At 38.1% G+C, this 25,358-nt stretch overlaps 1 protein-coding gene across 4 annotated transcripts in view; it reads left to right on the top strand.

The window, feature by feature from the left end:
- STAM (signal transducing adaptor molecule) overlaps positions 1-2,926 on the top strand; it is a 74,610-nt gene extending 71,684 nt beyond the window's left edge. For all 4 annotated transcript variants that reach the window (XM_001498179.6, XM_023632104.2, XM_070255244.1 and 1 more), the window contains one exon: positions 1,606-2,926. In XM_001498179.6, coding sequence (XP_001498229.3) covers positions 1,606-1,831 — 226 coding nt within the window. In that variant the 3' untranslated portion in view covers positions 1,832-2,926. The remainder of the gene's footprint in view (positions 1-1,605) is intronic.
- The last annotated feature ends 22,432 nt before the right edge of the window (positions 2,927-25,358 follow it).

The following is a 25,358-nucleotide window of genomic DNA, read 5'->3' as shown; positions in this document are numbered from 1 at the left end:
CACAAGTGGAGGGTGCCTTGGATGGGAGCAGTTAAGTCGATCAGTTACAGCAGGAGGGAAGGCGGACTGTGTGAAGGGTGTAGGTACAGATGGCTGATAAGTGTGGTGGTGGGGGTAGATGGAAGGTCGCTCTTAATCGCGTCTGTGTTTTCAGGGAAATAAGAGAAACAAGGTTATCAGGCTTTCATCTCCCCTCGTCTACCAGAACTGTTCCTGTCAGGCACCAGTGATTTGCATATTGCCAGATCCGGTGCCCACTTCCTTTGTGAAATACTTTCTTCACTTGGCTGTGACCGTTCTCTCTTAGTTTTCCTTCTGCCTTACTGCTACTCTGCAGTCTTCTTTGCCTAGTCCCTCTTTATCTTCCAGACTTCTCGAACTGGGGCTCGAAATATGAACTAATTTTTTCTCTGTTTTCAGTCACTACCAGGGGATTTCGTTCAGGCCCATGATTCTTTACACCACGTGTATGCTGATGACTCCTAAGTCTGTGTTTTTAGTCCTGACCTCTCCGCCGGACTCAAGACTTGAATAACTGATGCCTATTCATTCTCTTTCCTTGTGAATCTCCTGTGTATCTCACTTGACATGTCCAAAATTGTACTTTGATTCTCCCTCTCCAGATCTACTCCAGTCCTTATCTGTAGTCTTTTCCTTTTCAGTGAATGGCCACTCTACCAGTGATTTCCACCAGTTACTCTGTTCTAAAACCTCAGGCATTCTTGACCACCCTGCCTATTAGCAAATTTTGAAAGCACTGCCTTCAAAATGTGATGCTTTCCTCCCCTCTCCCCCATGTTCACTGTGGCTCCAGCCGCCTCTTAGCTTTCACCTGGACGATTGTAGCAGCCCCCAGGTGGGTATCCTTGTCTCTGTCCTTGGCCCGGAGTGAGCCTGCTAAAACCTGAGTGAAATCACATCACTCTTCTGTCCAAAGCCAACCAGTGGCTTTCCATCTCACTCACGTGGAGCCAGAATCCTTGTTCTGGTGTACAAGGCACTATATGTGGAAGGACCCTCTCCCCATTAATTCTGCCACTTTATTTTATGTCACTCTTTCCTTTGCTCACTCTGCTTCAGCCGTCGTGGCCTCCTTGCTGCTCCTTGAACATGCCTGGCATTTCTTTTCTCAAAGGCTTCTGTACTTGGCTGTTCTCTTTGCCTGAAATACCTTTTTCGTAGATGATTGATTTGGCTCCCTCCCTCACTTAAATGTCTCTGCTTAAATGTTGCCTTATCTGAGACACCTTCCCCCACCTTCCTGTGTGGACTGGAATCCCTTGTCCCAGGAGCTCTTGGTTCTCCTACTACGCTGTATGTTTCTTCAGACCAGTTATTACCTCTTGACATCTTATAAACTTGTTAATCATCTTTTTTTTCCTGTTAGAATGTAATCTCCAAGACAGTAGGGACTTTTTTTCCTTCCTTCTTTATGGTATCCTAGTGCCTAAAATAACAATGTTTGGCACATTGTAGATATTTAATAAGTATTTATGGAATGGGTTGCATGAATGAATGAATGTTTATTGAATGACTTTCCTGTTTATCTCTAAATGGCTACATAAGGCAATATTTATCTAATTGAGTGTTTTTTCCCCTCCACAGTGCACTGGTCAGTTCTGTTCAAGGAACTACATATCCCAGCCAGGCTTCAGTATATAGTCCTCCTCCGTCTGCTGCTGCTGCTGATGTCCCTATCTACCAGAACGCAGGAACTAATATGTCCCAGGTGCCAAACTATAACTTAACATCATCAGCGCTGCCTCAGCCTGGAGGCAGTCAGCAGCCACCTCAGCTACAGCAAGCATATTCTCAGAAGGCTCTGCTATAGGACTTGGGATTCCTCCTTGTGGCAAAGATCTGCTAAATGCCGCTGACGATGTTACGAGATTCTTTAGTATCTTAAGATTTGTTTATCCTCAGCGTATAGGAATTTATCTTGGTCAGCAAGTTCCAATGTTCAAGAAGGTAGAACTCTCTTCAATTTGCACTGACTTTTTAGAGGTTCTCCCCTCCCCCTTCCCCGGAGGAATGAAACTACTTACAACATTTAATTCCTTTCATAATATGAAAGAATTGATACAAGATTATTTGTCTCGTAAAATTACCTGGTCTGCAAAAAGTCAAACTACAAAAACTGTTGTGACAAATGTTATGTACATATATTGGTGTGTAACTTCATGAGTGGCCATTTTGAATCACAATGGTGATCATGTGAATATATTTAACACTGTTAAATTAATTTACATTGCTATTTTATTTTAATCATGAACAACTACCATATTTCATAATGTTTTGTGTAAATTTAAGATAATTACACTATCCTTTTAAACTGCAAGAGAACAAAGCTTTAGCATATTTACGTGAAGGCATTGTGTTGTCCATGTTTCAGTTCCACATTAAACTGAACCTTCCTTTGACTAATTGTGAGCTGAACATATGTATATGTCCTTCTGTAGCCTCTGCATCCTACTAGCTGTCATCACACCAGCGTACAGTAGCTAAATTTTTGGTGCAATTACAGCAAATGATGGTGTTCCCCTTTAAACTTTACATTTTGGCATGATATTTCAGAATATTTTGGGACCATGAGACAAAATTAAGTAAGATCACGTTCTTTATATCTTATTTTTAAAGAGATAATGTTGATTTACTTTTTCCTAGTTGAAGATAGTAATTAGATTTCTAAGCTGTATACTGTGTTTCTTGGTGGCAGTGACACCAAAGATAGAGGCAATGGATAGAAATTTTTAAACTGGAAAGAAAACATGAATTACACTACATTTTCAAAGTCTTGTAATTATTTACAATATAAACAAAATTTGATTCATCTGTCTTACCCCACTACTAGTCTTTTAAATATGTCCTTAACACTTTGTATCCTTAATTCTTCATTAAAACGGATATAAGTAGATGTTTCAAAGTATCTATGTTCCTGGCTTGACAGTTTGTATTTTTCTTCTTATCTTTCACACTGGACTTTTGGGCTGCTCTCGCTCTCTTTTAAAGTTCTCATGGAATTATTTTGGCTTCCTCTTCAGGAGTACTTTTGACTGAGTGCTTTGCTTTTCGTCCTTATGAAGTATGTTTTCCACTGACATTTTAATCTTTTAATATATTAACAACTTCCCTAGTTGTGCTATACTGTTATTTAACACTATTATTTAAATAATTGGAAAATTGAATTGAGCATCATATTAAAAGAATTGATTTATTTACAGGTTTCACATCATAAATGAAAATTTAATTTGTATTTTCTAAAACTATTGTAGTCACGTAGCTTCTTTCTTTCCTTTTTGACAAATGATTCCATCTTTGGCAAGTAATCTTAATGGTGACTAATTTCTTGGGGTCAAATTGAAAGCACTGTCTTCAACTAAGTGTTTGGCCTTAGTCTTAGGTTTTCCTGAGTTTAGAGTATGTGACCCTCAAAGAGTAATTTTAAAATTTGGATTCAAACTTTACATTAAAAAAATTTGTAATGTGTTATTTTTTGATAAACATTGTCAAACAGATTGTAATCTTTTCCATTACAATTTGAGTGTTCTATTGTAACTGATATACTTTTCCCCAAGTCATATTATATTTTTCTTTCTCTTTTGATAAATTCCTGTTTACCAATGGCAAATGATCATTTTGCCATTTTATTTTGATTCCTTCATGCTGTGAAGTCAATTACATATTCTCTAGTATGCTTTTTGCCCTGTAAAAGTCAAAGAATGGTGAAATGAAAAAAAAGCTACCTTTCTTACTATGCATATATAGTTTTCTTTACTTATTACATTACTAGGCTTATAAAGGTTTAAATGATGAACACTTAAAACTGATACTATGTTATTTTGTGCTTTTCATTTACTAGGTATAAAAATACCAGATGGAAAAATTCCGATGAAAAGTAACCATTGGGTTTTCCATGTTTCAGATGACATGGCAAGGACAGAATTAGGAAAGGATCAGTTAGGAGCACAAATGATTTTGTTCTGAAACCAGTGTATGTATTGCACTTTCAAAAAATCTTTCTTTAAAATATAGCTATCCCTTTTTTAAAGAGTAGAATTATTTATAAAATGAACTAACTATAATATGAATTTCTGTGAAGCAAATTTTGCTTCTCAGTTTATTTCCTTTGGAAAGTTTGACTGTATATCCATAAACCAGTGACATCTAAATGGAAAAATTCATTCCAGTTACTATCTAGCATAAATAGCCGAGAGACCCCACAGCCAATTGGATCTGATCATATATCAATGCCCTAGACCTACTTGGAGTAATACGTAGTATGAATTACTGTGATTTTACAGTCTTTTGTAACTCTGTGGCTCCTCTTCACTATTAGCTATGTCTCCTACTCAGTGAGGGACCTTTTAGGTGGCTAGAGATTCCCTTCTTTATATTAAAAACTTCTGGAACTTTGTGTCTATACATCTTTTTTTTTTTTTAGGAAGGTTAGCTAACATCTGCTGCCAATCCTTCTCTTTTTGCTGAGGAAGACTGGCCCTGAGTCAACATCCATGCCCATCCTCCTCTACTTTATATGTGGGACGCCTGTCACAGCATGGCTTGCCAAGCAGTGCCATGTCTGCACCCGGGATCTGAACCAGTGAACCCCGGGCTGCCAAAGCAGAACGTGTGAACTTAACTGCTGTGCCACCGGGCTGGCCCCCTATACATCTTAATTTTTGTATTTAAAATGCTTAATAGACCACTAGCATTCTTGTCTGATAGATATAGTTTTCATATATGACATATGTATAGTTCAGCTTAAAAACATTTTTAGTCTAAAGCTTCAAGTTTATATAGAACATATTAATGTCCTATATGATAAACTATGCAACTATAATAACTATATAAATTATTTTTTAAATGAACTCCATTGATTTAATTGGTCAAATTTTCATCTATTCAATACATTAAAATCAGTTTTCTTTTTCTCATCTATTTTCTTGGTTTACTTACCAGTTCTAAGAAGTATCTTCCTATTATATCACTTTTATAAAATTTCATAGCAAAAGTTTAGTTTAAATTTTTCACTCTTGTATCATTTTCTGATTTATTTTTATTTTTATTTTTTGTTGATTAACTGCTCGTGCCCCTTAGAATAAAATATATAGAAGAAACTTACCTAAATGCTTTCTCAAAGGGCTTATGTTCAGCTGTCTTTTATTTTAGAATCATGGTTCAATGAAGTGTTTTTGTCAAGTGTCTAGATTATTTTCTATACTATTTATGTTGACATGCCCCCTGGTTGTTAAGCAAAGCTGTCTGACTTTTATGTATTTTTTTTAAGTATAATCTCCCTTTGAAATTATAAGAGTAGTTTTTTTCCCTGAAGTTTTCCTTGCTTCAACAGTATTTTTTCCTGATGATATTCCAGAGCATTTTAAATCTCAGTATTTAACATCTTAGATTTCCTTGCTGGAGAAAACTTGACATTTTTTTGGTGATGACTTCTGGTCATACTGTATTTTGCTGATTTTCTGAGTCTCTAGCTCATGGTACTACTTCCCACTCCCATCATTGTCTATCTGCTGCTTCTTTTAGGCTCATAGAATTTCTGATAAGGATTGCATATTAAATTATTGAGAGTCAGTAAGCCGTGTATAAAAAGCAAAAGGGACTAGTTTTAGTGATTTTTTGGTGGTCAGAGACTTTAAAAAAAGTTATGTCTATTGTAGTATCTACAGTTTTTGATTTGATACCCTCAGTAGTAGCAAAAATTTTTGAGTATATAGCCCCAAGATATGTATGTATATGTGTTTACAAATTGTACAAATTCTACTGTAGTAATATATATTGTACATAATGAAATGTACCAAATAATAGAAATTCTAATGTTTTCGTCCCGTATCTCTGGTTCTTGTAATCAATGCCCTAGGATGTGTATACTTGATTTGGAGACCTCTGTTTTAGGGGTTAAGATTAAACACAGGGAGTAGGATATTACTAAGTTTGCCCCTTGAAATAAGTATATGATACTACAAGTGATGCTTTTCCCAACAACTTTTTATGTTGAGGATTTTCAGACATACAGAAAGATTGACAGACTAATACATTGAATACCCAAATACTCTTTGTCTGGATTCACTAATCATCAAATTTTGTCACATTTTGCTTTCTTTCTTTAGGTTGTTTATGTACATTTTTATGTGTATCAGTGTGTCTATACATGTATACACACACGTACTTTACTGTGTGAATAGACAAGTCACAGACATTGTAAACTATACTCCTAGGTATTTCATCATGTATCTTGTACAAATGAGTACATTCTCCTACATAACCTAAACCTTTATCATATATAGGAAAATTAATGATAATTCTGTAATATCATTGTTATCAAATGTTCCCCAACCTGTATTTTATAGATATATATTTTTTTAAATTCGGGAACATATATCACATATTTTATATCCTCTTATCCTCTTAATCTGGATTAATCCGCTTGTGTTTCTTTTCCTCCATGACATTGGCTTTTTAAGGATCTATGCCAGTTGTCTTGTAGACCGTCCCACATTCTGGGTTTATCTCTTCTTTCTTTATGGTGTTATTTAGCTTGATGCTCTATTCTCATTTTAGTACTCTTTATTACTATTTAATCCTAAAATAATTACAATCAGAACCATATGATTTATGATTAGAAGTAATGAATCTAAATTTTTCAGGCTCGTGTCAGAAAGCTGTACACTACAAATGAGCGTTGCTAACTTTGAAGTGTAGTTACTCTGTGTAGCAGACTCTATACTCAGGCCATTGATGCTACCAGAGTTCGGTACAGTTTTATGATCTTCATTTTGAACGGCATTCAGAGTCACTGAAGAAAATTTGTGCTTTTAAGAAACATAGGTAACCCCTATTTTCCCCCATTCAAACCAAAATTAGCTTTTCTCCAGCTTATTCATCCACTTGATTCACTCTGGATGGCTTTTAGGTATTTTTAGAAATGTAATCAACAATTATAGGACTTTATTTTTGGATGCATTTTGGAATCTTTGTTTTCAAAGACTTCCGTTACCTTATAGTCATGTCTTCTCTTAAGATATTAAAATCACTGAAGAGGAGGGAAAGTCCGTTGTTTTGTTTTTTAAAAAGTTCTTATTGTTAATTATTTTCCTCAAGTTGGTTACCAGACTGGAATCAGGCAGAGTAAAATTTATAACCACAGTCAAATTAGAAACACATGCAAGTTACAATAATGTACACCGTCAGGTTATTAAATAATTGGTTTAGGACCTTACGTTATTTCAGCTGGTTAATGGCTTTTAAAAATAATAGAATAAATATTTGTAATTCATTGTTTCCAGGGCAGGATATATGAAATTTCTGAAGTGAAGGGTCATTATATATCTTATTACTGTAGAAAGAGATATGGTATATAAACAGTTGAGAATGTTTTCAATTAATTATGTGTAATATTATCTGTTAGCCAGTTACAATGCCAAATATTACAAAATGTGCATATGATGTGATTATTTTCCTCAGAACCAAAAACACAGAAAAAAAAATACCTATATACTGTTTTGGAAATTGTTCCTCTTCCCTCAGAGAAAAGAAGATTTCAATATAAGTATCTTTAATATTCTGTAGTTTAAAAATATACTGATGGCACACTCTAAAGGAGTTCTGAAAATGACAGGAGAAATTGTAATCAGGAATACAGGTAAATTAACTTAATATTTACCAAAGAGGCTTCATTATAACAAGTCCATTTCTATGAAACTGTTTCATTAATTTGCATTGTCAAAGGTATCAGTTTGTGACCACATGGGTTTCTTGTAAAGGAAGTGGTGGTACTTTTGGTTGAAGAGAAGAATAAGAACTAAATTATGTTGTAGGAGTTTACTGGAGTTCTATTCTGCTATAAAGCGGAAATTTCAGTTCATTGCCCTAGCAATTCAGAGAACTAGATTTTAACTCAGGCGTGTCTTTTGTCAAAAGACTATCTTGCTAGATAGGTGATCTTGGGCAATTCCATGAATCCCTCTGGGCCTTCTGCTTCTTTATAAATTGTAGTGTTAGTTTAACTGCGTGATCCTTTGAAACTTGCAGAAATTCTGTGCTTCAGGTCCTCTACCTCTGTCTACCCTGAACATCCCTGCTGTTCAGCCTGAATGATGCACCTACGCCGCTGAAATTACCCTCTGCCGGCTGAGAGGAGGAGAAGGGAGGGGAATGGCTTGAGTATTGTGGTACTGAAACTAGGAATGTGATTTCTAGCACGCAGTCATAACACTATACTTCCCGAAAGTAATCTGGGGGACTGTTTCTAGTATTAAACTCTGAGCCTTTGTTTATATTCCAGTGACTCCACCAGGAACATCTGTGCTCTGGGTAGAAGTGCTTTCATTTAACAGTGCTTCACTCCCATTGGTGATTTGGGGGAAGAAATGAAATAATTACAGCTCCGGGACGTATACTGTATTTGTATATTGTTTTAAGCTAAAGAAGATGGTAGCATTGGCTATATCAAATTTTGTTGTTCTTGATGTTCTTTGTAGGCAAAGAGGTCCCCTTGTTCTTACTGAGGGGAAAGTGGGGACTGAGGCCATGTACTACCCTTGCCATCCTTTAGCTGATTTGTTTACTAAGTAAGCAGATTGCCAAGGTGTTAGAGAACTATGGAAACTAGTAGTTTCCATCTTTGGTGCTAAGAGTCTTTTTCTAATATTTCAAATAAGGTACAAAATCAGTTATAGCGTTCTTTTACGTCACAAATATTTGGCCTAGAAAAATGCCATTATATATTGTTAGAAGTTACTAATATAAATAGACATTAACTAGCCATTAAATTAAAGAAAGCTTGGTTTTTTTCTAATCAACTTTTTTCTTATGTGTCAGTTACATGTATCTGTTATTTTATGTAGTTATATAAAACAATTCCAAGAATAAAATGTAGTTGTTTTTAGTTTTCTTGCTTGCACTTTAGAAGATTAGATACCTTGCTATTTTTAAAAAACAAATTCTTTCTAAGTTAGTTTGTTGTTTAATGGAATCCGATAAAGAAGGCTTATGTAAAGTATTGAATAAAGTAGATAAGCTTGTTACAGTTTAGTTCTTTTTTGTAGAGGAAGAAAGACAAACTGTTTTCCAGTTGTTTAGCACTCATTGTGTCATATTCTCCCTTTGTAGGCGGGAATAGTCACTTCCTTTTTGGAATCTTTTTTGCTCTCTCATGCTGATGTTTTCAAGAATAGTCCCAGGGGTGAATACTGGTTGGGTTTTTACCAAAAAAATAGTTCTTTCTGGTATGTCACAGTAAAGACTAATTTTGGTTTATACAGTTAATGTGGGTTTTTTTCTTTTTAAAAGATTACTTAGATTCTAATTGGTCTTAGTGAAATTTTTTATATCAAAACATCAGACAATTTCATTTCATTCACATGATTGCCAAATATTCATTTACACAGGGAGGCAGGGAGGCCAATGGATTCTCTGAAGCTTAAGTTAGATGTGCGTTTGAAATAGGAAGACTTCCAGTAACTGGAGTGGAATCACATTAGGCTGCAAGTTAATTGTTGTGCTTTTGCTTACTCCATTAAACTAAGGAGTATTTCTTCTCTGCATGCCTTGCATGTATTTGAAAGAGAATCATTTCCTTAAGTTTTTTAGCATGACAGGAGCAAAATTCTGTTTTTGTTTTAACTTTCATCCATCGTTTGTATATGTTTAACTATACTGACTTGTATATTTGAAAGGCAAAAAATACTCCCCAATTTTTTTTTTTTGCTGAGAAATACTCATTGGAACATGATTGTGTCTGTTCTTTCAGTGAGGAATGTTAAAATTGAGTAAGTGTCCAGCTTATACTAAATGTTTGTTTTATGTATAGTTCAAAATGGTTAGGGAAATTGTTTTCAAAAATTAAGCAAAAGAGGATAGATTAATAGCTAAAGGAGCTGAGTTTAGGTAATATGTTTTAGCAATTTTGTCAAAAGTAAACATTCTGAGATTAAAAACTTTGATGTGCTGTTTTCCGTTTTTGTCCAAGAGGTAAGCATCACTAAGTTAAAATTGAGTAGCATGATATAATTACTATGTTTGATATCTTTTGAAAGTTGTGTTTCTAAATATTCTTTTTATCTAGTAATTCATGGCTTACTAATCAAATACTGTTTGCAGCTCATTTTTTCCTATTTATTCCAAGAGCTGTTGTTTGAGAAGTGTAAATTTCTATACAGAATGCTTAAAATCAACTTAAGAGAAACCCGAATGGGTGTGGTTTCTAGCAGATAACTGTTGTATATTGGACTTTGTTGTAATTCTGATGAACTGGAGCTCATAACAGAATCCAGTGAATTCTGCTATACTGCACGTATGTATTCTGAAATTCACGGTGCTGTGCATAATTGCACAATAAAAAAGCCTTAGGGTTTATGGGGAAAACAGGATTAGAGGCACAACACTCCCAAACTTCAGCAATGACACACTTAGGAATAAAGATGGAACCTAATAAAAACAGTAGCGCAGCTTTATGCATGTTAAATGATTAATAAATACATGAATATTACAATGAGTATGGCACTTTACCTTGAAAAAGACCTGAAGTGTGCCCGTGGAAGTGGGTGTCGGAAGGGCTGTAGCTCGTGAGTCATTGGGTGTAGTTGTCTGCCTTCACCTAACGTTTCTCCTGGGTGAAATCACGCATAACCAACCTGAAATTTCCATTTTGCTCGTATTCTTCCCTAGGCATATCAGTCTCCTGCAACAGGTCTGTGTGTTCCAATCATTGTTTCAAAACTGAATCTAAAGGTCACGTAGAGATGGAGGATGAGTGGCTAGTCACCATTTATTTCTGACTTCAGAAATACCTCTTATAGAAAAAAATACCTTTTTATAGAAGAATGCCTTTTGTACTCTTAAATGATTGATAAGAATTACGGATGCCCAGCATACAAAACTTTCTTCTGCCTTACAAGATCAGAAAGTATCCCAATTGAATATGGGAGCACATTCAGATTCAGAGAACTATGTGTTTTGCTTAAATATAGTCTATGAGAAATTATATGCTCTACAATCCTGCTCTCTCCCCCCCAAAAAAAGGGAAAGAAAAGAGGAAAATGAAGGATAACTATCATTTTCTGAGTTAAGTGGGCATAGCCATTATGTCATTATTTTCATTGATTTTTGCTTATAAACTATTGATTTGTCCTTTATTTGGCTGACTTTTGAGTGTGTACCAGGTTTTCAAGGTTTACTAACTGCTTTCTAAATTTTTACATTTCATAACTGAATATGGTAGATATTTAAATATTTAAATACCTTTACAAATCAGAAAATATGAATGTAGATTATTTACAAGTTCATTTTGATATCAACAGGTAAACTTACTAAAAAACAATAAACATAGTAATGGATCTACTCTAGTGTCAAAATTTAATCGTTCCATGGTATGTTCTGAGGTCTTTTACACACGTCATTCCCTGGAATTATTTGTAACTTACTCCTGGGAAGCGTTTGAGGAACAGTGTCGAACCTGCTGATTAGGATGCGGGGCTGGGATCTAGACCCAGTTTAGTCCATGATGTACCGAAGTGTAGCGTTGTGTTAATGGAGTTTATAATGCCATTGGTGCTTTTACAGGAAGACACTCGAGAGTCCAAACTTAGGTTGCCAGGAGCATGTCTCCTAGTGCTGAGCAGTGAGTTCTGAGACTCTTCCATCTACCCATAAGCAGTGGGGCTAACCCCATTTCAGCCCTCAGAATACCCAATCAAGGCCAGGTTGCTGTCCTGTCCTTTTTCAGAGTTCCAGGGATAAATCTGCTTTGTCTTCTTTCCCACTTTCACAACTTGAGCTTGTTACCACATTTTCTCTTTTCCTGGCCCATTGGAAGACTAAAGACAGCTCACAGCTCCTCCCTTTCTCTCCCCAAAGCAACTTTTTGTGGTTTTCCAGCTACAGTTGGAAGCACCAAGGACGAACTGAAATAGAGGCCCCATGATGTCTGTTCAACATGGTAATCCTTAAATTTTTTTTATCTTTATTTCGTAGAGAGACTGCAAATTGTCTACTCATCCAGGGAATCCCAAACCCTGCGCCCGTCCTTAGAACCATGTATTGTTGGAGAATGGCGTTTGGCCGGGGAGCAGAGGAGTGGAAGGGGGTGGCTTTCTCCTCCCCCCCCCCCCCCAAGCACCTTACCAACCAATCTCCCCATGATACCCTCTCTGAGGGTCTCAAGATGAATACCATGTTTTCATTTATTTATGATTCCAGAAATTTTAGACATGTTACATCTTAATTCAGCTCCTGGAAGCACCAAAGTAAACTAGTTCCCATCTTTCCCTTTCTTGCCTTTCATTTGTATTTGGGGAAAATGGCAGATGTACAGAAGAATGAAGTAAAAGTAACCACAAAAACATACTATTTGTCATCTTGACTTTTAAGAGTTGGGGGAAGAGAGTGTGATGAAAAAAGAGATCTTCCTTGCTTCCCTCTCAGACCATCCTTTAGGGAGACAATAAGCAGGTGTGGGCTGGGATCGCAAAGGGAAGGCTGGGGAGGAGAGATTCCTACAGTGCAAAAGAAGCCTTTTATCCTCGGTGGTTATCCCTGTATGTGGTCAGTTCTTAGAGACTACAGTGATGTGGCTCCCTAAGACTTTGGAAGTAAAGGAGGTAAGATTATCCCTTGTGATTAAAACAGAAAATACAGAATAAACCACAGTAGAAAGATGGCTACCTTAAAGTGAAAGCTAAAAACTGGTGGCTCATGGGGGCCAACCTGGTGGCGAAGCAGTTTAAGTTCGCCGGTTCTGCTTTGGCGTCACGGGGTTCACTGGTTCGAATCCCAGGTGCGGACTTACGTACCGCTTGTCGAGCCAGGCTGTGGGAGGTGTCCCACATATAAAGTAGAGGAAGATGGGCACGGATGTTAGCTCAGGGCCAGTATTCCTCAGCAAAAAGAGAAGGATTAGCAGCAGATGTTAGCTCAGGGCTAATCCTCCTCAAAAAAACAAACAAACAAAAAAAACTGGTGGCTCAGCCAGATGCAGTGTGATGTGTTTTATTTAGCTGGCATAGAGTTAAAAATTTTTTTAAAAATAGATGTTATTTTATGACTAGGTGATTTCCCATGGAAAATATAGATTTTTGGCATTCAGAAAAAAAATCAGGTGATCGAACAATGTGACTCCTGCATTCCCACAGCTGGCCATGCCATCTCCAGTTTACCACTGAGCTCTCCATTTCTTATATTTTTTCACCCTCCCACTGTCAAAGAGAAGCAGAGCCAGACACTGGTTAATGCAATCAATCAGAAATTATTGCAATTCCAAATACGGTAAAGAACTGGGGATTTATAGCCAAGGAGCAGAGTAGGGAGGGTAGATGGAAAATTGCTACGAGGAGACATCACGGGCAGAGGGGGTTCCTGCTGGGGGCAGGCCACGGTGATCTGATACCAAGGAGGGCGGGGTGGATGCTCTCAACTGACTGAGCAGGGTTCTTGCTAAAACTGGACTGTGCACACCTGGCAAGGACCAGGGCCTAGTGGAGAAGAAGGCTAGAGGAGCCTGATTAAAGTTTGTTCAAGAAGAGGGTCTTGTCACCACTTCTCTCATTGTTTGCCTGACCCCTGGAGATATTTCAGGCTTTGATTCATGCTTTAAAGAGACAGTGGAGCTAAGGCCGTAACTGTCCAATTAGACTGTCGAGCACTTGTAATGGGCTAGTGCAATTGAGGAACTGAATATTAAATCTAACTTAATTTGAATTACTTTAAATTTAAAGACTGTAGCAGTGTAAAACATTTTTCCCTTTAAACCTAACTTTATCGTATTAGTAGGACTGTATTTCACCGTAACCATTGCATCACAGAAAGTAGTGTTGTTGTAGTATGTTCATGTACTGTTTTTTTTTCAAATGTAGCTACTAGAAACCATTACATACGTGGCTCACATTCTGTTTCTATTGGGCAGTGCTGATCTAAGGCTTCTAGGACCTGATTGTGTAATCCTCAAGAATGTGTCTGGCGTGATGTGGCAGGTAGACCGTAGGGTGCGGCCCCCATGGTTCCTTCCTCATGACGTTCATGCCTTTGTTTAATCCCGTCCTTTTGAGTGTGAGCAGGACCGTGACTTGCTAATAACCAATAGACTATGGCAGAGGTAATAGGATACGGCTCCAGTGATGCTCTGTTAGGTTAGGCTCCATCTTGCTAGCAGACTGAGCTTGGAGCCAGACCTTTCCCAAGTCGAGTCTCCAGATGAGAACCCAGCCCTAGTCACTATCTTGTCTGCAGCTTTAAAGAGAACCCAGCTAAGCCTTGCCCGGGCTCCTGACCCACAGAAACTGTGAGATAGTAAATGTGTGTTGTCTTAAGCCACTAAATGTGTGGTAAGTTGATTTTCATCAATAGAAACCATAGAACCTGGGGAAAAGGCAGAGGGTGGGGGGTTGCGTGTGCAGCATAGAACTATGGAAATCTAGCGAAAGGGGATCTACTGGGGAGAGTGAATCGTCAGTGAATCTTCAGTTTTGGGTATCCCTGCCCCTTGAAAGCTGCTCTCCAGGTGGTCACACCTAAGGCTTTGGTGCTGCTTGGCCTAACTGCCCCTGTTTTGGTTTCATGCTCACACAACAGCTTGATGATTATTCCATGCTTCCTTTGTAGGTCCGCTTCAGGGAGAGGAGGTTCAGGTCCATCTGACTTTCCCAGGTGAACTGTGGTGGTTTATGGGATTTGTTTAACCAGATGCGTCCAGGCTCCTGGGTCGTGATTGAAATTGGCCTCGTCCTAATGCTTGGTGTCCCGTTGGCCATTGTTTTAATTAAATGCTGTTTGAGACAAATTAAACAGCTTTGATCCCAGCCTCTGTCAGACAGATGAATCAGAGTGATTGATGGAATGGCGTATTCATGAAAATTTGCCAAAAAACTAAGATGGTGTGGAAACAAGGAGTAGAAATTTTGGGGAGATAATTCTCCATAGTTGTTTCATGTTTCTGCATATCTTGCAAGCAGAGGCACTGACTTTGCTTTTTCTAGACTGTCTTTTCAAGGATGTTTGTATAGCAAATAGTCTTGGAAGAGAAAGACGGTATCTCCCTTTAGAGCAGAGAGCAGGTTTCCTTACAGCCTTGGAAATAGAGTTAGCATCTCCCTTTGGAGCAATGGGTAGACAGGCTTACCATTATAAAGGATGGAGTTCCCTAAACCCAAGAGTTCATCTTTTGTTCTGCAACTCGCTGCATGCACAGGTGTCCCCTGACCCTCTTCTTATCTCCCTGTGATCAGGGAACTGGCACAAGAAAATGCTGATATCTGGCTACTGCTACTGCTGTGAATAATACAGTCCTTTGACTCGGACCCATGCATCTTGTGTCTTCTGTCAGCATTCGTGAAATGATGCAGGCTAACCTCTTAGCTGGGAAGTAAGGTAAAACTTCAGAGCCTTCATCGGTCTTGACAGTTGTTGGATAAGAATAATAAAATCAAGATATTTCTCGTGGAACAGAAATTAATCCACTCATGACTAAACCTTTTTCAGCATGGATTGGGTACCCCTATGTTTTTCTACTCTCTGGAAAAAAATTTTTTGTTTTGGATAAAATAACTCCATTTATTTCTAAAGCATGCTGTATTAATGAGCCGATCTTCCTAGGAGTGAGGTTACCTGGGATGGTCACATCTTCTACACTAGCTTATTGCATTAACTTTTCCTGGGCCTCAGTTTTATCATCTGTAAAATGAGAGGATTATCTCTCTTAAGGTCCCTTCCACCTACAGTACCTCCAGGTGATGTCAAAAGCAGTGTCGCTTTAATTTTATTTATTTAACAAGCACTCACATTGTTCTTACTATGGGACAGGTACCACTCTAAGTGCTTTTTAAATAACATTTAAACTGGGGTGATGTTTAGATGAGGAAACTGAGGCAGAGAGTTTGGTATTTGCTCACGGTCATCCAGCTAGAAGGTGGCATAGCTGGGTTCAAACCTAGATAAAGTTTGTACTGTTATCCACCACGCTGAGCTGCTCCCCGCTCGTCATTGAAAAATTGATTCACTCTCTAACGCGTGAGAACTCTGGAAGCCACAGGGGAGAATGAGGCAGGTCCTTGTTCTCCAGAATCTTCACACTAAGGGAGAATTTTGTATTCGTGTGTGTGTGTGTGTATCCCACAGAACTCCAAGGTAAGCATTTGTATGTGATAACACCTCATTAGAATGTAAAAGTATACATTTTTAGGTTAAGTAATTTGTTCCAGGTTTTTAACTGGCTTATTTAAGATTGTCGATATAAACCTCAGGGTGCTAACTAGATGGTGGTAAACTAGATGAGACTCTTGCAGGGAACTGTGAAGACATAATTGGCCAAAAGGCCTAGTTATTCTATACCTAAGAATAATAAAATTAAGTGTAGAAATTAAAATAGTTATGTTGAATTCTTTTCCTTAAAAGTTTTTAGTCACCCCAAATCCCCTTTATTTATGTTGATATGAGCTTCTTGAGGATAATGATGCAGTCTTTTTCATGTTTTTGTCTATACTGGACCTTGTTCTTGTTAGTGCTGTTAAGTCAATTCTGACCCCTAGCACCCTGTGGACAGCAGAGCAGAACCCTGCCTGGTCTTTCTGCGCCATCCTCTCACCTTCCACTGCTCTATCAGACATGCTCTGCTGCTATTCACAGGGTTTTCATGGCCGATTTTTTCGGAAGTGGGTGGCCACATCCTTCTTCCTAGTCTGCCTTAGTTTTGGAGCTCCACTAAAACCTGTCCACCATGGGTGACCCTGCTGGCATTGGAAATACCAGTGGCAGAACTTTCACCATCCCAGCAACTCTCAGCCACCACAGTGTGACAACAGACAGATGGGTGGTGGGGTTCCTTGTGTGGGAGAAGAACCCAGGCCTCAGAGGTGAGAGCACTGAATCTTATCCACTGGACCACCAGGGTTGGCTGTATTGTACCTAGAACAATATTTTGTCACTGTAATCTCTTAAGTGTTGGGTAAGTGATCAATTCAATTTTACAGTGTACAAGATGATGATTCTCCAGAGAGCTCTGTGTATCTGTCAGGGCCCTGGCAGGAAGTAGAATTACACTCAGGAGGTCAACTGAACAGGCTTTCATGAAAGAACTACTTACTGAAGACTAAGGGAACAAACAGATGCTGAGATACCCTCTATTGTTACGACTCCTAGGCCAAAAGGGTCAAGTGTTACACAGCAACTGCGTGGAGCCCATTGAGAGCTGGACTTACAGAGGTGGGACAGGCTGACAGAGCTGTGACTGGCACAGCAGGCAGGGAAGAGGGACAAGGGAAATAAATGCCCTAGCATCTCCTGCTGCCCTCTGATCTCCTTCCAGTCCTCTCATTGAAGCCAACTGGAGTACAGAATGATGGGAATATATCTTGGGGAGGGGGACAAATGGAGAACAGCCAACATACTAGAAACGTATCTGGATTTGTCTTAGTCCATTCAGGTTGGTAAAACAGAATGTCATAGACTGGGTGGCTTATGAACAGCAGAAATTTATTTCCCCCGGTTGTGGAGGCTGGGGACTCCAAAGTTAAGAGGCTGGCAGATTCAGTTGTGAGGGCCACTTCCTGGTTCACAGAAGGTCTTCCCAGTGTATCCTCACATGGCGGAAGGAAGTGGGTAGGCAGCCCTCTGGGGGCTCTTTTATAAGGGCACTAATCCCATTCCTGAGAGCTCTGCCCTCGTGTCCTAATCACCTGCCAAAGTCCCCGCTCCAAATACCATCACACTAGAGCTTAGGGTTTCAACATAGGCATTGGGGTGGACGTGGACGGTCAGCCTATAGCATAATTGAGACATGCATTGTCATTTAATGCAGTTTGATTCACCACTTGCGAAAATATTAAATATTTCCTCTATCAATTGTATTATCACACATATTTTATGAAAAGCCAAGCATGTTCTGGGTGTTCTCCAACTGTTTAATATTCATATTGCTACGGATTTCAATAAAATACTGAATTTGAATTATCAGTAGGTAGTGCTGCTGAAATTGAATCTTGAAAACTCTGAAGCAGACATTTAACTGGAGGTTGTCTAGGATTCAGACAGCTGATTTGGGAAGGAATGTTACAGGGCAGTCAATTTCTGATTCGTTGTTTTTCATGACATCTGTAAAGCATTGATTTTCAAAATTTGGTTTGCATAAATATGTGGAATATTATGGATTTACTCAATAATCAAAGGAGCAGCAGTGGATGTATCTCTACAGAATCTGAAGGATGAGCATGTTCTGGAACATATATTATTGGTAATTTTCTCACATGCTGTACTGAGAGAGTAATTTTGTCTTGTTCTAATTTACTTTTGGAGATGTAAACAATGAATCATAGTGTATACCAAGATTTAAAAAGTGATTCAATTTGAATTTCCTGGAGAAGAGAATTACCTGGAAGTGACTTCACAGCTTTATCTTCTGACAGCCTCATCTCATGAGACAAATATGAGCAATGATTTGGTGAACCCCTGAGGTACCACTTTCCTTTCATCCTTCAGGAAACAGGGTACTACAGGCCTTTACCAATAGGAATAGACTCATAGCAATCATGGAGTTGAAAATGTCTAGCTTGGCATGGATTTTAAAGATGCTAAAGTCTTTCCCAAAGTACGTCATGAAGACACTTGATAAAATACAGATTCCCAGGCCATTTTCCTGGCGCTTCTGTGTTAGCCGATCTGGGGCGGGGCTGGAAATCTTCAATTTGACGAGTGCCCCAGGTGATCCTCGTGGTTGCACTAATTTAGGAAACAGATACTATGCAGCCTTGTCCTTTTGACCTAAGTTTCCTTACATCCTTGGCCTGAAGCTTCACAAACATTCTGGGGTCACAGTCACCTTTGAAAAGTTGAAGAAAGCTATGGACCCCTCTCCCCAGTAAAAATGCTCCTACCCAGAGTTTTACATAAAATTTCAGGTGCTCCCTTGCCTCTTCGAGTCCATCTCCGTGGCCTATCTTGTGTCTTGTGAACCTCTATCCTACAGAATCGTTTAAAACTCCCCAGCCTTAGATTTCAAGGCTTCCCATAATCTTGGCCCATCTGGACCCTTTTGCCCCATTATTCCCATCATAGTCAAGAGCTGTGAAGATGAACAGATTCTACAGATTATATTCCTGAACACATGGAAAAATTAAAATCAAAGAAACCTATATGGTTTCCTTAAGGCCTATATGAGTTCTTCAAAATACAGAATAGAGCCTATTAAAGAAATACTCTAGGCAGGACTTCATATTTGCAGTCATTGGCATCTTCCAGGAAAAAAAATGATAAAGGAGATTGTGCTGATCTGTGAAGCCACTTTCTTCGCTTCTCGAAGACAAGCCTCTTGTTAAGAGCGTGATTTCAGAACCATAGTATACCACAGCAAAAATTGTTCTGGCAGCACAATGGTGAAGCATGAGGACCCACAGCAGACTTCTCCAATCTTTTACCAAAACATCGTATAGCATCACCAGGCCTGGATCCTACCGGCAGTTAGAGTTGTCAAGTCACTCACAGTTTTTTAATTATTGAGACTAATAGGTTTGTTACTAGTCTGAATCAATTTATGAGCAATCTGATACTGACTGTAATGTAAGTTCAAAGTATTATTATCTTTCAGAGGGAGGTCATATACGTCAATTTAAATGCCTTAGGTTACAGCCCAAGTAGATATTAGAACTAGAAATCATGTCTGGGCCATTACCTCTGTGGTGGGGATTTAACCACTACGTTTTGTTAACTTCTGTATGTATTATAATGGTTAGCTAGCTGTTTACATGAAATTGGTTTATCCAAGCTTAAGTAATATAGGAAAAAAAATATAGCTCATATAAAGTGGCAAGACAGTTTTGAAAAATGCAAGCAGGCATTTTTAAAATGCAAACATAATTCTTTGTATGTATGAAATTTTCATTTCTTTAATTGCCATTGTCTCAGTTTAGCAAGAGTGTAAAGTTGGAAAGAGAATTCAGCAGATGTTGCAGCTCTAGTGGGGTCTCACGATGACTTAGTGGCAGGAGAAAGTTAGCACAGCAGGCCCGACTGCTATCTTTGAAAGTCCTGTTTACAAGGCTGGCCCTGGGATGGCATTTGGGAACTCGGATTTTGGGAGTGTTCCCGCCATTCCCGGAATGGATAAGAGTGGCTCAGTTTGCCCAAACTATTTGCACAAACGATATGGTTTATGCTGAACACCTGCTTTCCTTCTGGGAGTCTGGAATTTGAGTACGTGCCGGGCAAAGAGTGCCTACGTGATCAGCCCCTAATAAAAGCGCCAGGCACTGAGTCTAATGAGCGCTCCTGGCTGGCAACATTTCACACGTGTTGTCACAACTTTTTGCTGGGGGGATTCAACTCGTTCTGTGTGATTCTATGGGGAGAGGATTCTGGGAAGCTTGTACCTGGTTTTCCCTGGACTTCACCCCATGTACATTCTCCCTTTGCTGGTTTTTGCTTCGAATCCTTTCGATGTAACAAATCATAGCCTTGAGTACAGTGGGCTCAGCTGTGTGAGTCCTCCTAGTGGGTCCTTGAAGTGGAGTGGTATCAGGGTCCCTGCAGCACAGTAAGATACGCTCACTGCCTTTGAGGAGGTCATAAATGTGTAAGGAAGTGAAACGGCCACTTAAAACGACAGCACAAGGTAGAGTTGAGTAATGCATTAAGTACCACAAGAAGAGAGGGGCTAATGTTGCAACTGGGAAGTTAGATACAGGCTTTAGTCATTTTAATGCTTTGAAACAAAATTTCTTTTCCTGAGCTTTATTGAGGTAATAATTGGTATACAAAAAGTTGCGCATAATGTATACCACTTTGTGAGTTTGGACATATGTATACATTTGTGTTACCATCACCACAATCAAGGGAATCAATATATCCATTACCTCCAAAAGTTTCCCCGTGTCCCTGTGTCTTGCTTTGTTTTGTTTTTGTGGTATGAACATAACATGAGATCTACCCTCTTAACAAATTTTTAAGTGCACAATACATTATTGTTAACTATTGGTGCGATGTTGTACAGCAGATCTCTGGAACTTACTCATTCGTGTAACTGTAACTTTATACCCATTGAACAACAACTCCCCGTATCTCCCTCAGCCCCCTGGTAACCACCATTCTGTTATCTGCTGCTGTATGTTTGACCATTTTGCATGCCTCATATAAGAGGAATCATGCAGTGTTTGTCCTTCCGTGACTGACCTACTTCACTTAGCATAGCTTCCAGATCCACCCGTGTTGTTGGAAAGAGTAGGATTTCTTCCTTTTTAAGGGTGAATAATATTCCATTGAATGTGTGTACCACCATTTCCATATCCATTCATCTGTTAACAGATACCTGGGTTATTTTCGTATCTTGGCTGTTGTGAATAATGCTGCGGTGAACATGGGAATGCAGATATCTTCAAGATCCTGATTTCAGTTCATTTGGATGTATACCAAATGAAGTGGGGTTGCTGGGGCATATGGTAGTTCTATTTTTAATATTTTGAGGAAACTCAATACTGTTTTCCACAGAGGCTGCACCATTTTACATTCCCATCAACAGTGTACAACAAAGGTTCCCATTTCTCCATATCCATCATCACCAACATTTATCTTTTTTTTCTTTGGTAATAGCTATTCCAACAGGTGTTGCCTTGTTCCAGATTTTAGAAGAAAAGATTTCAACGTTTCACCATTGAGTATGGTGTTAGCTGTGGGCTTTTCACATATGGCCTTTATTGTGTTGAAGTAAATTCCTTCTATACTTTTTTTATAGAGTATTGTGAAAAGTTGTTGAATTTTGTCAAATGCTTTTTTCTGCATTTGTTGAAGTGATCATGGAATTTTTGTCCTTCATTCTGTTAATGTGATGTGTCACATTGATTGATTGTCATATGTTGAATCATCCTTACATCCCATGGATAGATCCGACTTAGTCAGGGTGTATGGTCCTTTTAATGTGCTGTTGAATTGTCTGCTAATATTTTCTTGAGGATTTTTACATCCATGTTCATCAGGGATATTGGCCTGAAGTTTTCTTTTCTTGTGGTGTTTTTGTCTGACTCTGATATCAGGGTGACACTGGCCTAATAAAAAGATTTTGAAAGTGCTCCTTCTTCTAATTTTTGGAAGAGTTTAAGAAGGATTGGTATTAATTCTTCTTAAATGTTTGAGAGGATTTGCTATGAAGCCATCTGGTCCTGAGCTTTTCTTTGTTGGGATGTTCTTCATTATTGATTCAATCTCATTATTTATTATTGATCTGTTCAGTCTTTCTATTTCTTTTTATTTCAGTCTTGGTAGGTTTTATTTTTCTTCTAAGCTGTCCAGTTTGTTGATGTATGATTGTTTGTAATAGTCCCTTATGATCTTTTTATTTCTGTAACGTCAGTTGTAATGTCTTCTTTCGTTTCTGATTTTATTTATTTGAGTTTTCTCTCTTTTTTTCAGTTAGTCTGGCTAAAAGTTTGTCAATTTTGTTTTTTCAAAAAACTGACTCTTAGTTTTGTCTTTTTTTGTATCATTTTTCTATCTTTTATTTCATCAATTTCTTTGTGAATTTCTTATTTTGATCTTTTTCCAGCTTTGTTGGAATACAATTGAGATACATTTTTTCCAACTTTATTGAGTTACAATATAACATTGTATAAGTTTAAGGTATACAGTGTGATGATTTGATATGTATATGTTGCTAAATGAACAATTACCACAATAAGTTTAGTTAACACCTCCATCACCTCACATTTTTACAGTATTTGTTGTGGTGATAACATGGAAGTTCTACTCTCTTAGCAACTTTCAAATATGCAATGTGGTATTGTTTACGTAGTCACCGTGCTTTCCTTTAGATCTCCAGAGCTAATTCATCTTTTAAGTGGAAATTTGTACCCTTTGATCAACATCTGCCCATCTCTCCCAACCCTCAGACTCTGGAAACTACCATCATATTCTCTGTTTCTATGTTAGGCTTTTTTAGATTCCAGAGAATAATCATTCCAGAGATAATGATTTCATTTCCTGTGGATATATATGCAGAAATGGGATTGCTGGGTCATATGGTAGTTCTATTTTTAATTTGTTGAGGAAATTCCATACTGTTTTGTGTAGTGACTGTACCAATTTATATTCCCATCAATAGTGCACAAAAATTCCCTTTTCGCCACTTCCTTGCTGGCATTTATCTCTTATCTCTTTGGTAGTAGGCATTCTAATAAGTGTGAGGTGATATCTCACTGTGGTTTTGATGTTAGCTGCATATATAGTAACCATTGTTATATTTTCTTGTTGAGTGAAACCTTTATCATTATGCAGTGACCTTGTTTATCTCTTGTTATAGTTTTTGACTTAAAGTCTATTTTGTTTGATATGAATATAGCTACCCCTGCTCTCTTTTAGTTTCTATTTGCATGGAATATCTTTTCCTGTCCCTTTACTTTGAACCCGTGTGTGTTCTTAAAGCTAAAGTGAGTCTCTTATAGATAGCATATAGTTGGGTCTTGTTTTTTGTCTATTCAGTCAGTCTATGCCTTTTGATTGGAAAATTAAACCATTGACATTTAATTATGTCCAGTAAGGACTTATTAATGTCATCTTATTAATTGATTTCTTCATGTTTTGTAGGTGTCTTGTTCCTTTCTTCTTCTCTTGCTATATATTTTTGTGAATTGGTGATTTTCCATAGTGGTATGATTTGATTCTCTCTTCTTTATCTTTTGTGTAGCTACTGTAGGATTTTGTTTTGTGGTTATCTTGATGCTTGTGTAAAACATCTTAAAGATATAACAAGCTATTTTAAGCTGACAACAGCTTACCTTTGTTCACTTACAGAAATTCTACGTTTTTACTCCCTCCCATTTTATATTTTTGATGTTACAATTCACCTCTTTTTATATAGTGTATACATTAACAAATTATTTTAGCTATAGTTATTTTTAATACTCTTGCCCTTTAACCTTTATACTAGCCTAAGTGATTAACTGGTGGTCTAGTGTTTAAGATTTGATGGTCTTGCTTGGGCAGCCTGAGTTCATTTCCTGGACAGGGAAGCACACCACCTGTCCGTCATTGTCTTACTATGGCGGCTGCAAGTTGCTGTGATGCTGAAAGCTCTACCACGGGTATTTCAAATACCAGCAGGGGCACCCATGGTGGACAGGTTTCAGCACAGCTTCTAGACCGAGACAGACTAAGGAGAAGGACCTGGCCACCACTTCCACAAAAGCTGGCCACCAAAGTGCTATGAATAGCAGCAGAGCATTCTCTGACATAGTGCCAGAAGGTGAGAGGATGGTGCAAAAAGACCGAACAGGGCTCTGCCTTGCTGTACACAGGGTGCTAGGATTTGGAATCAACTTGATGCCACTAACAACAAAGTGAATAATACACCACCATAACAATATTAGAGTATCTAGAATTTGACTATATACTTATTTTTACCAGTATGTTTTACATTTTCATATTACTAATTAGCATCCTTTTCTTGATAAAGGAAACTTGAAAAACTACTTTCAATATTTCTTGTAAGGCAGGTCTGGTGGTGATGAACTCCTTCAGGTTTTGATTTTGGGGAAAGTTTTTATCTCTCCTTCATTTCTGAAAGACATCTTCATTGGGTAAAGTATTCTAGTTTGGCAATTTTTTTCTTTCAGTGCTTTGAATATACCACCCCACTCTCTTGGCTGGCAAAGTTTCTGTTGTGAGACCTGCTGATTGCCTTATGTGGGTTCTCTTGTATGTGAGGACTTTTTTTTTTCTTGCTGCTTTTAAAATTATCTCTTTGTCTTTGATTTTAGATTATTATAATGTGTCTTGGGGAAGATCTTTTTGGATTGAAATCTTAGGGTGACCTATTAGCTTCATGAACCCAGATATCCAAATTTCTCTCGATTTGAGGAGTTCTCAGCCATTTTTTCTTTTAATAAGCTTTCTGCTCCTTTCTCTCTTCCTTCTCCTTCTGAGACTCTAATAATACATAGATTGTTTTTCTTAATGCTATCCCCTAGTTTGTGGGGGCCTTGTTAACTCTTTTTCATTCCTTTTTTCTTTTTTTGCTCCTATGACTGAGGGATTTCAAATGACCTGTATTCTAGTTCATGAATTCTTTCTTCTGTATAGTTGAGTTTGTTATGGAAGCTCTCTATTGAATTCTTCGGTTCAGTCATTGTATTTTTCAACTCTAGGAATTTTTTAAATGCTTTCTATTTCTTTGTTGAACTTCTCAATATTGTTCATGCTTTGTTTTCCTGATGTCATTTAGTTGTCTGTGTTTTCTTGTAATTTACTGGATTTCTTCAAGAGGATTATTCTGAATTCTTTGTCAGACAGTTCATAGATCTCCATTTTTTTAGGATCAGTCATTGGAGCTTGTCATGTTTTCATAATTATTAAGGATCCTTGTGGCTTTGTGTTGGCTC

Source organism: Equus caballus, chromosome 29, assembly GCF_041296265.1.
Source record: "Equus caballus isolate H_3958 breed thoroughbred chromosome 29, TB-T2T, whole genome shotgun sequence".
Taxonomy (NCBI): domain Eukaryota; kingdom Metazoa; phylum Chordata; class Mammalia; order Perissodactyla; family Equidae; genus Equus; species Equus caballus.
Note: the sequence above shows the minus strand (reverse complement) of the source record. Positions and strands in the feature narration are given on the sequence as shown.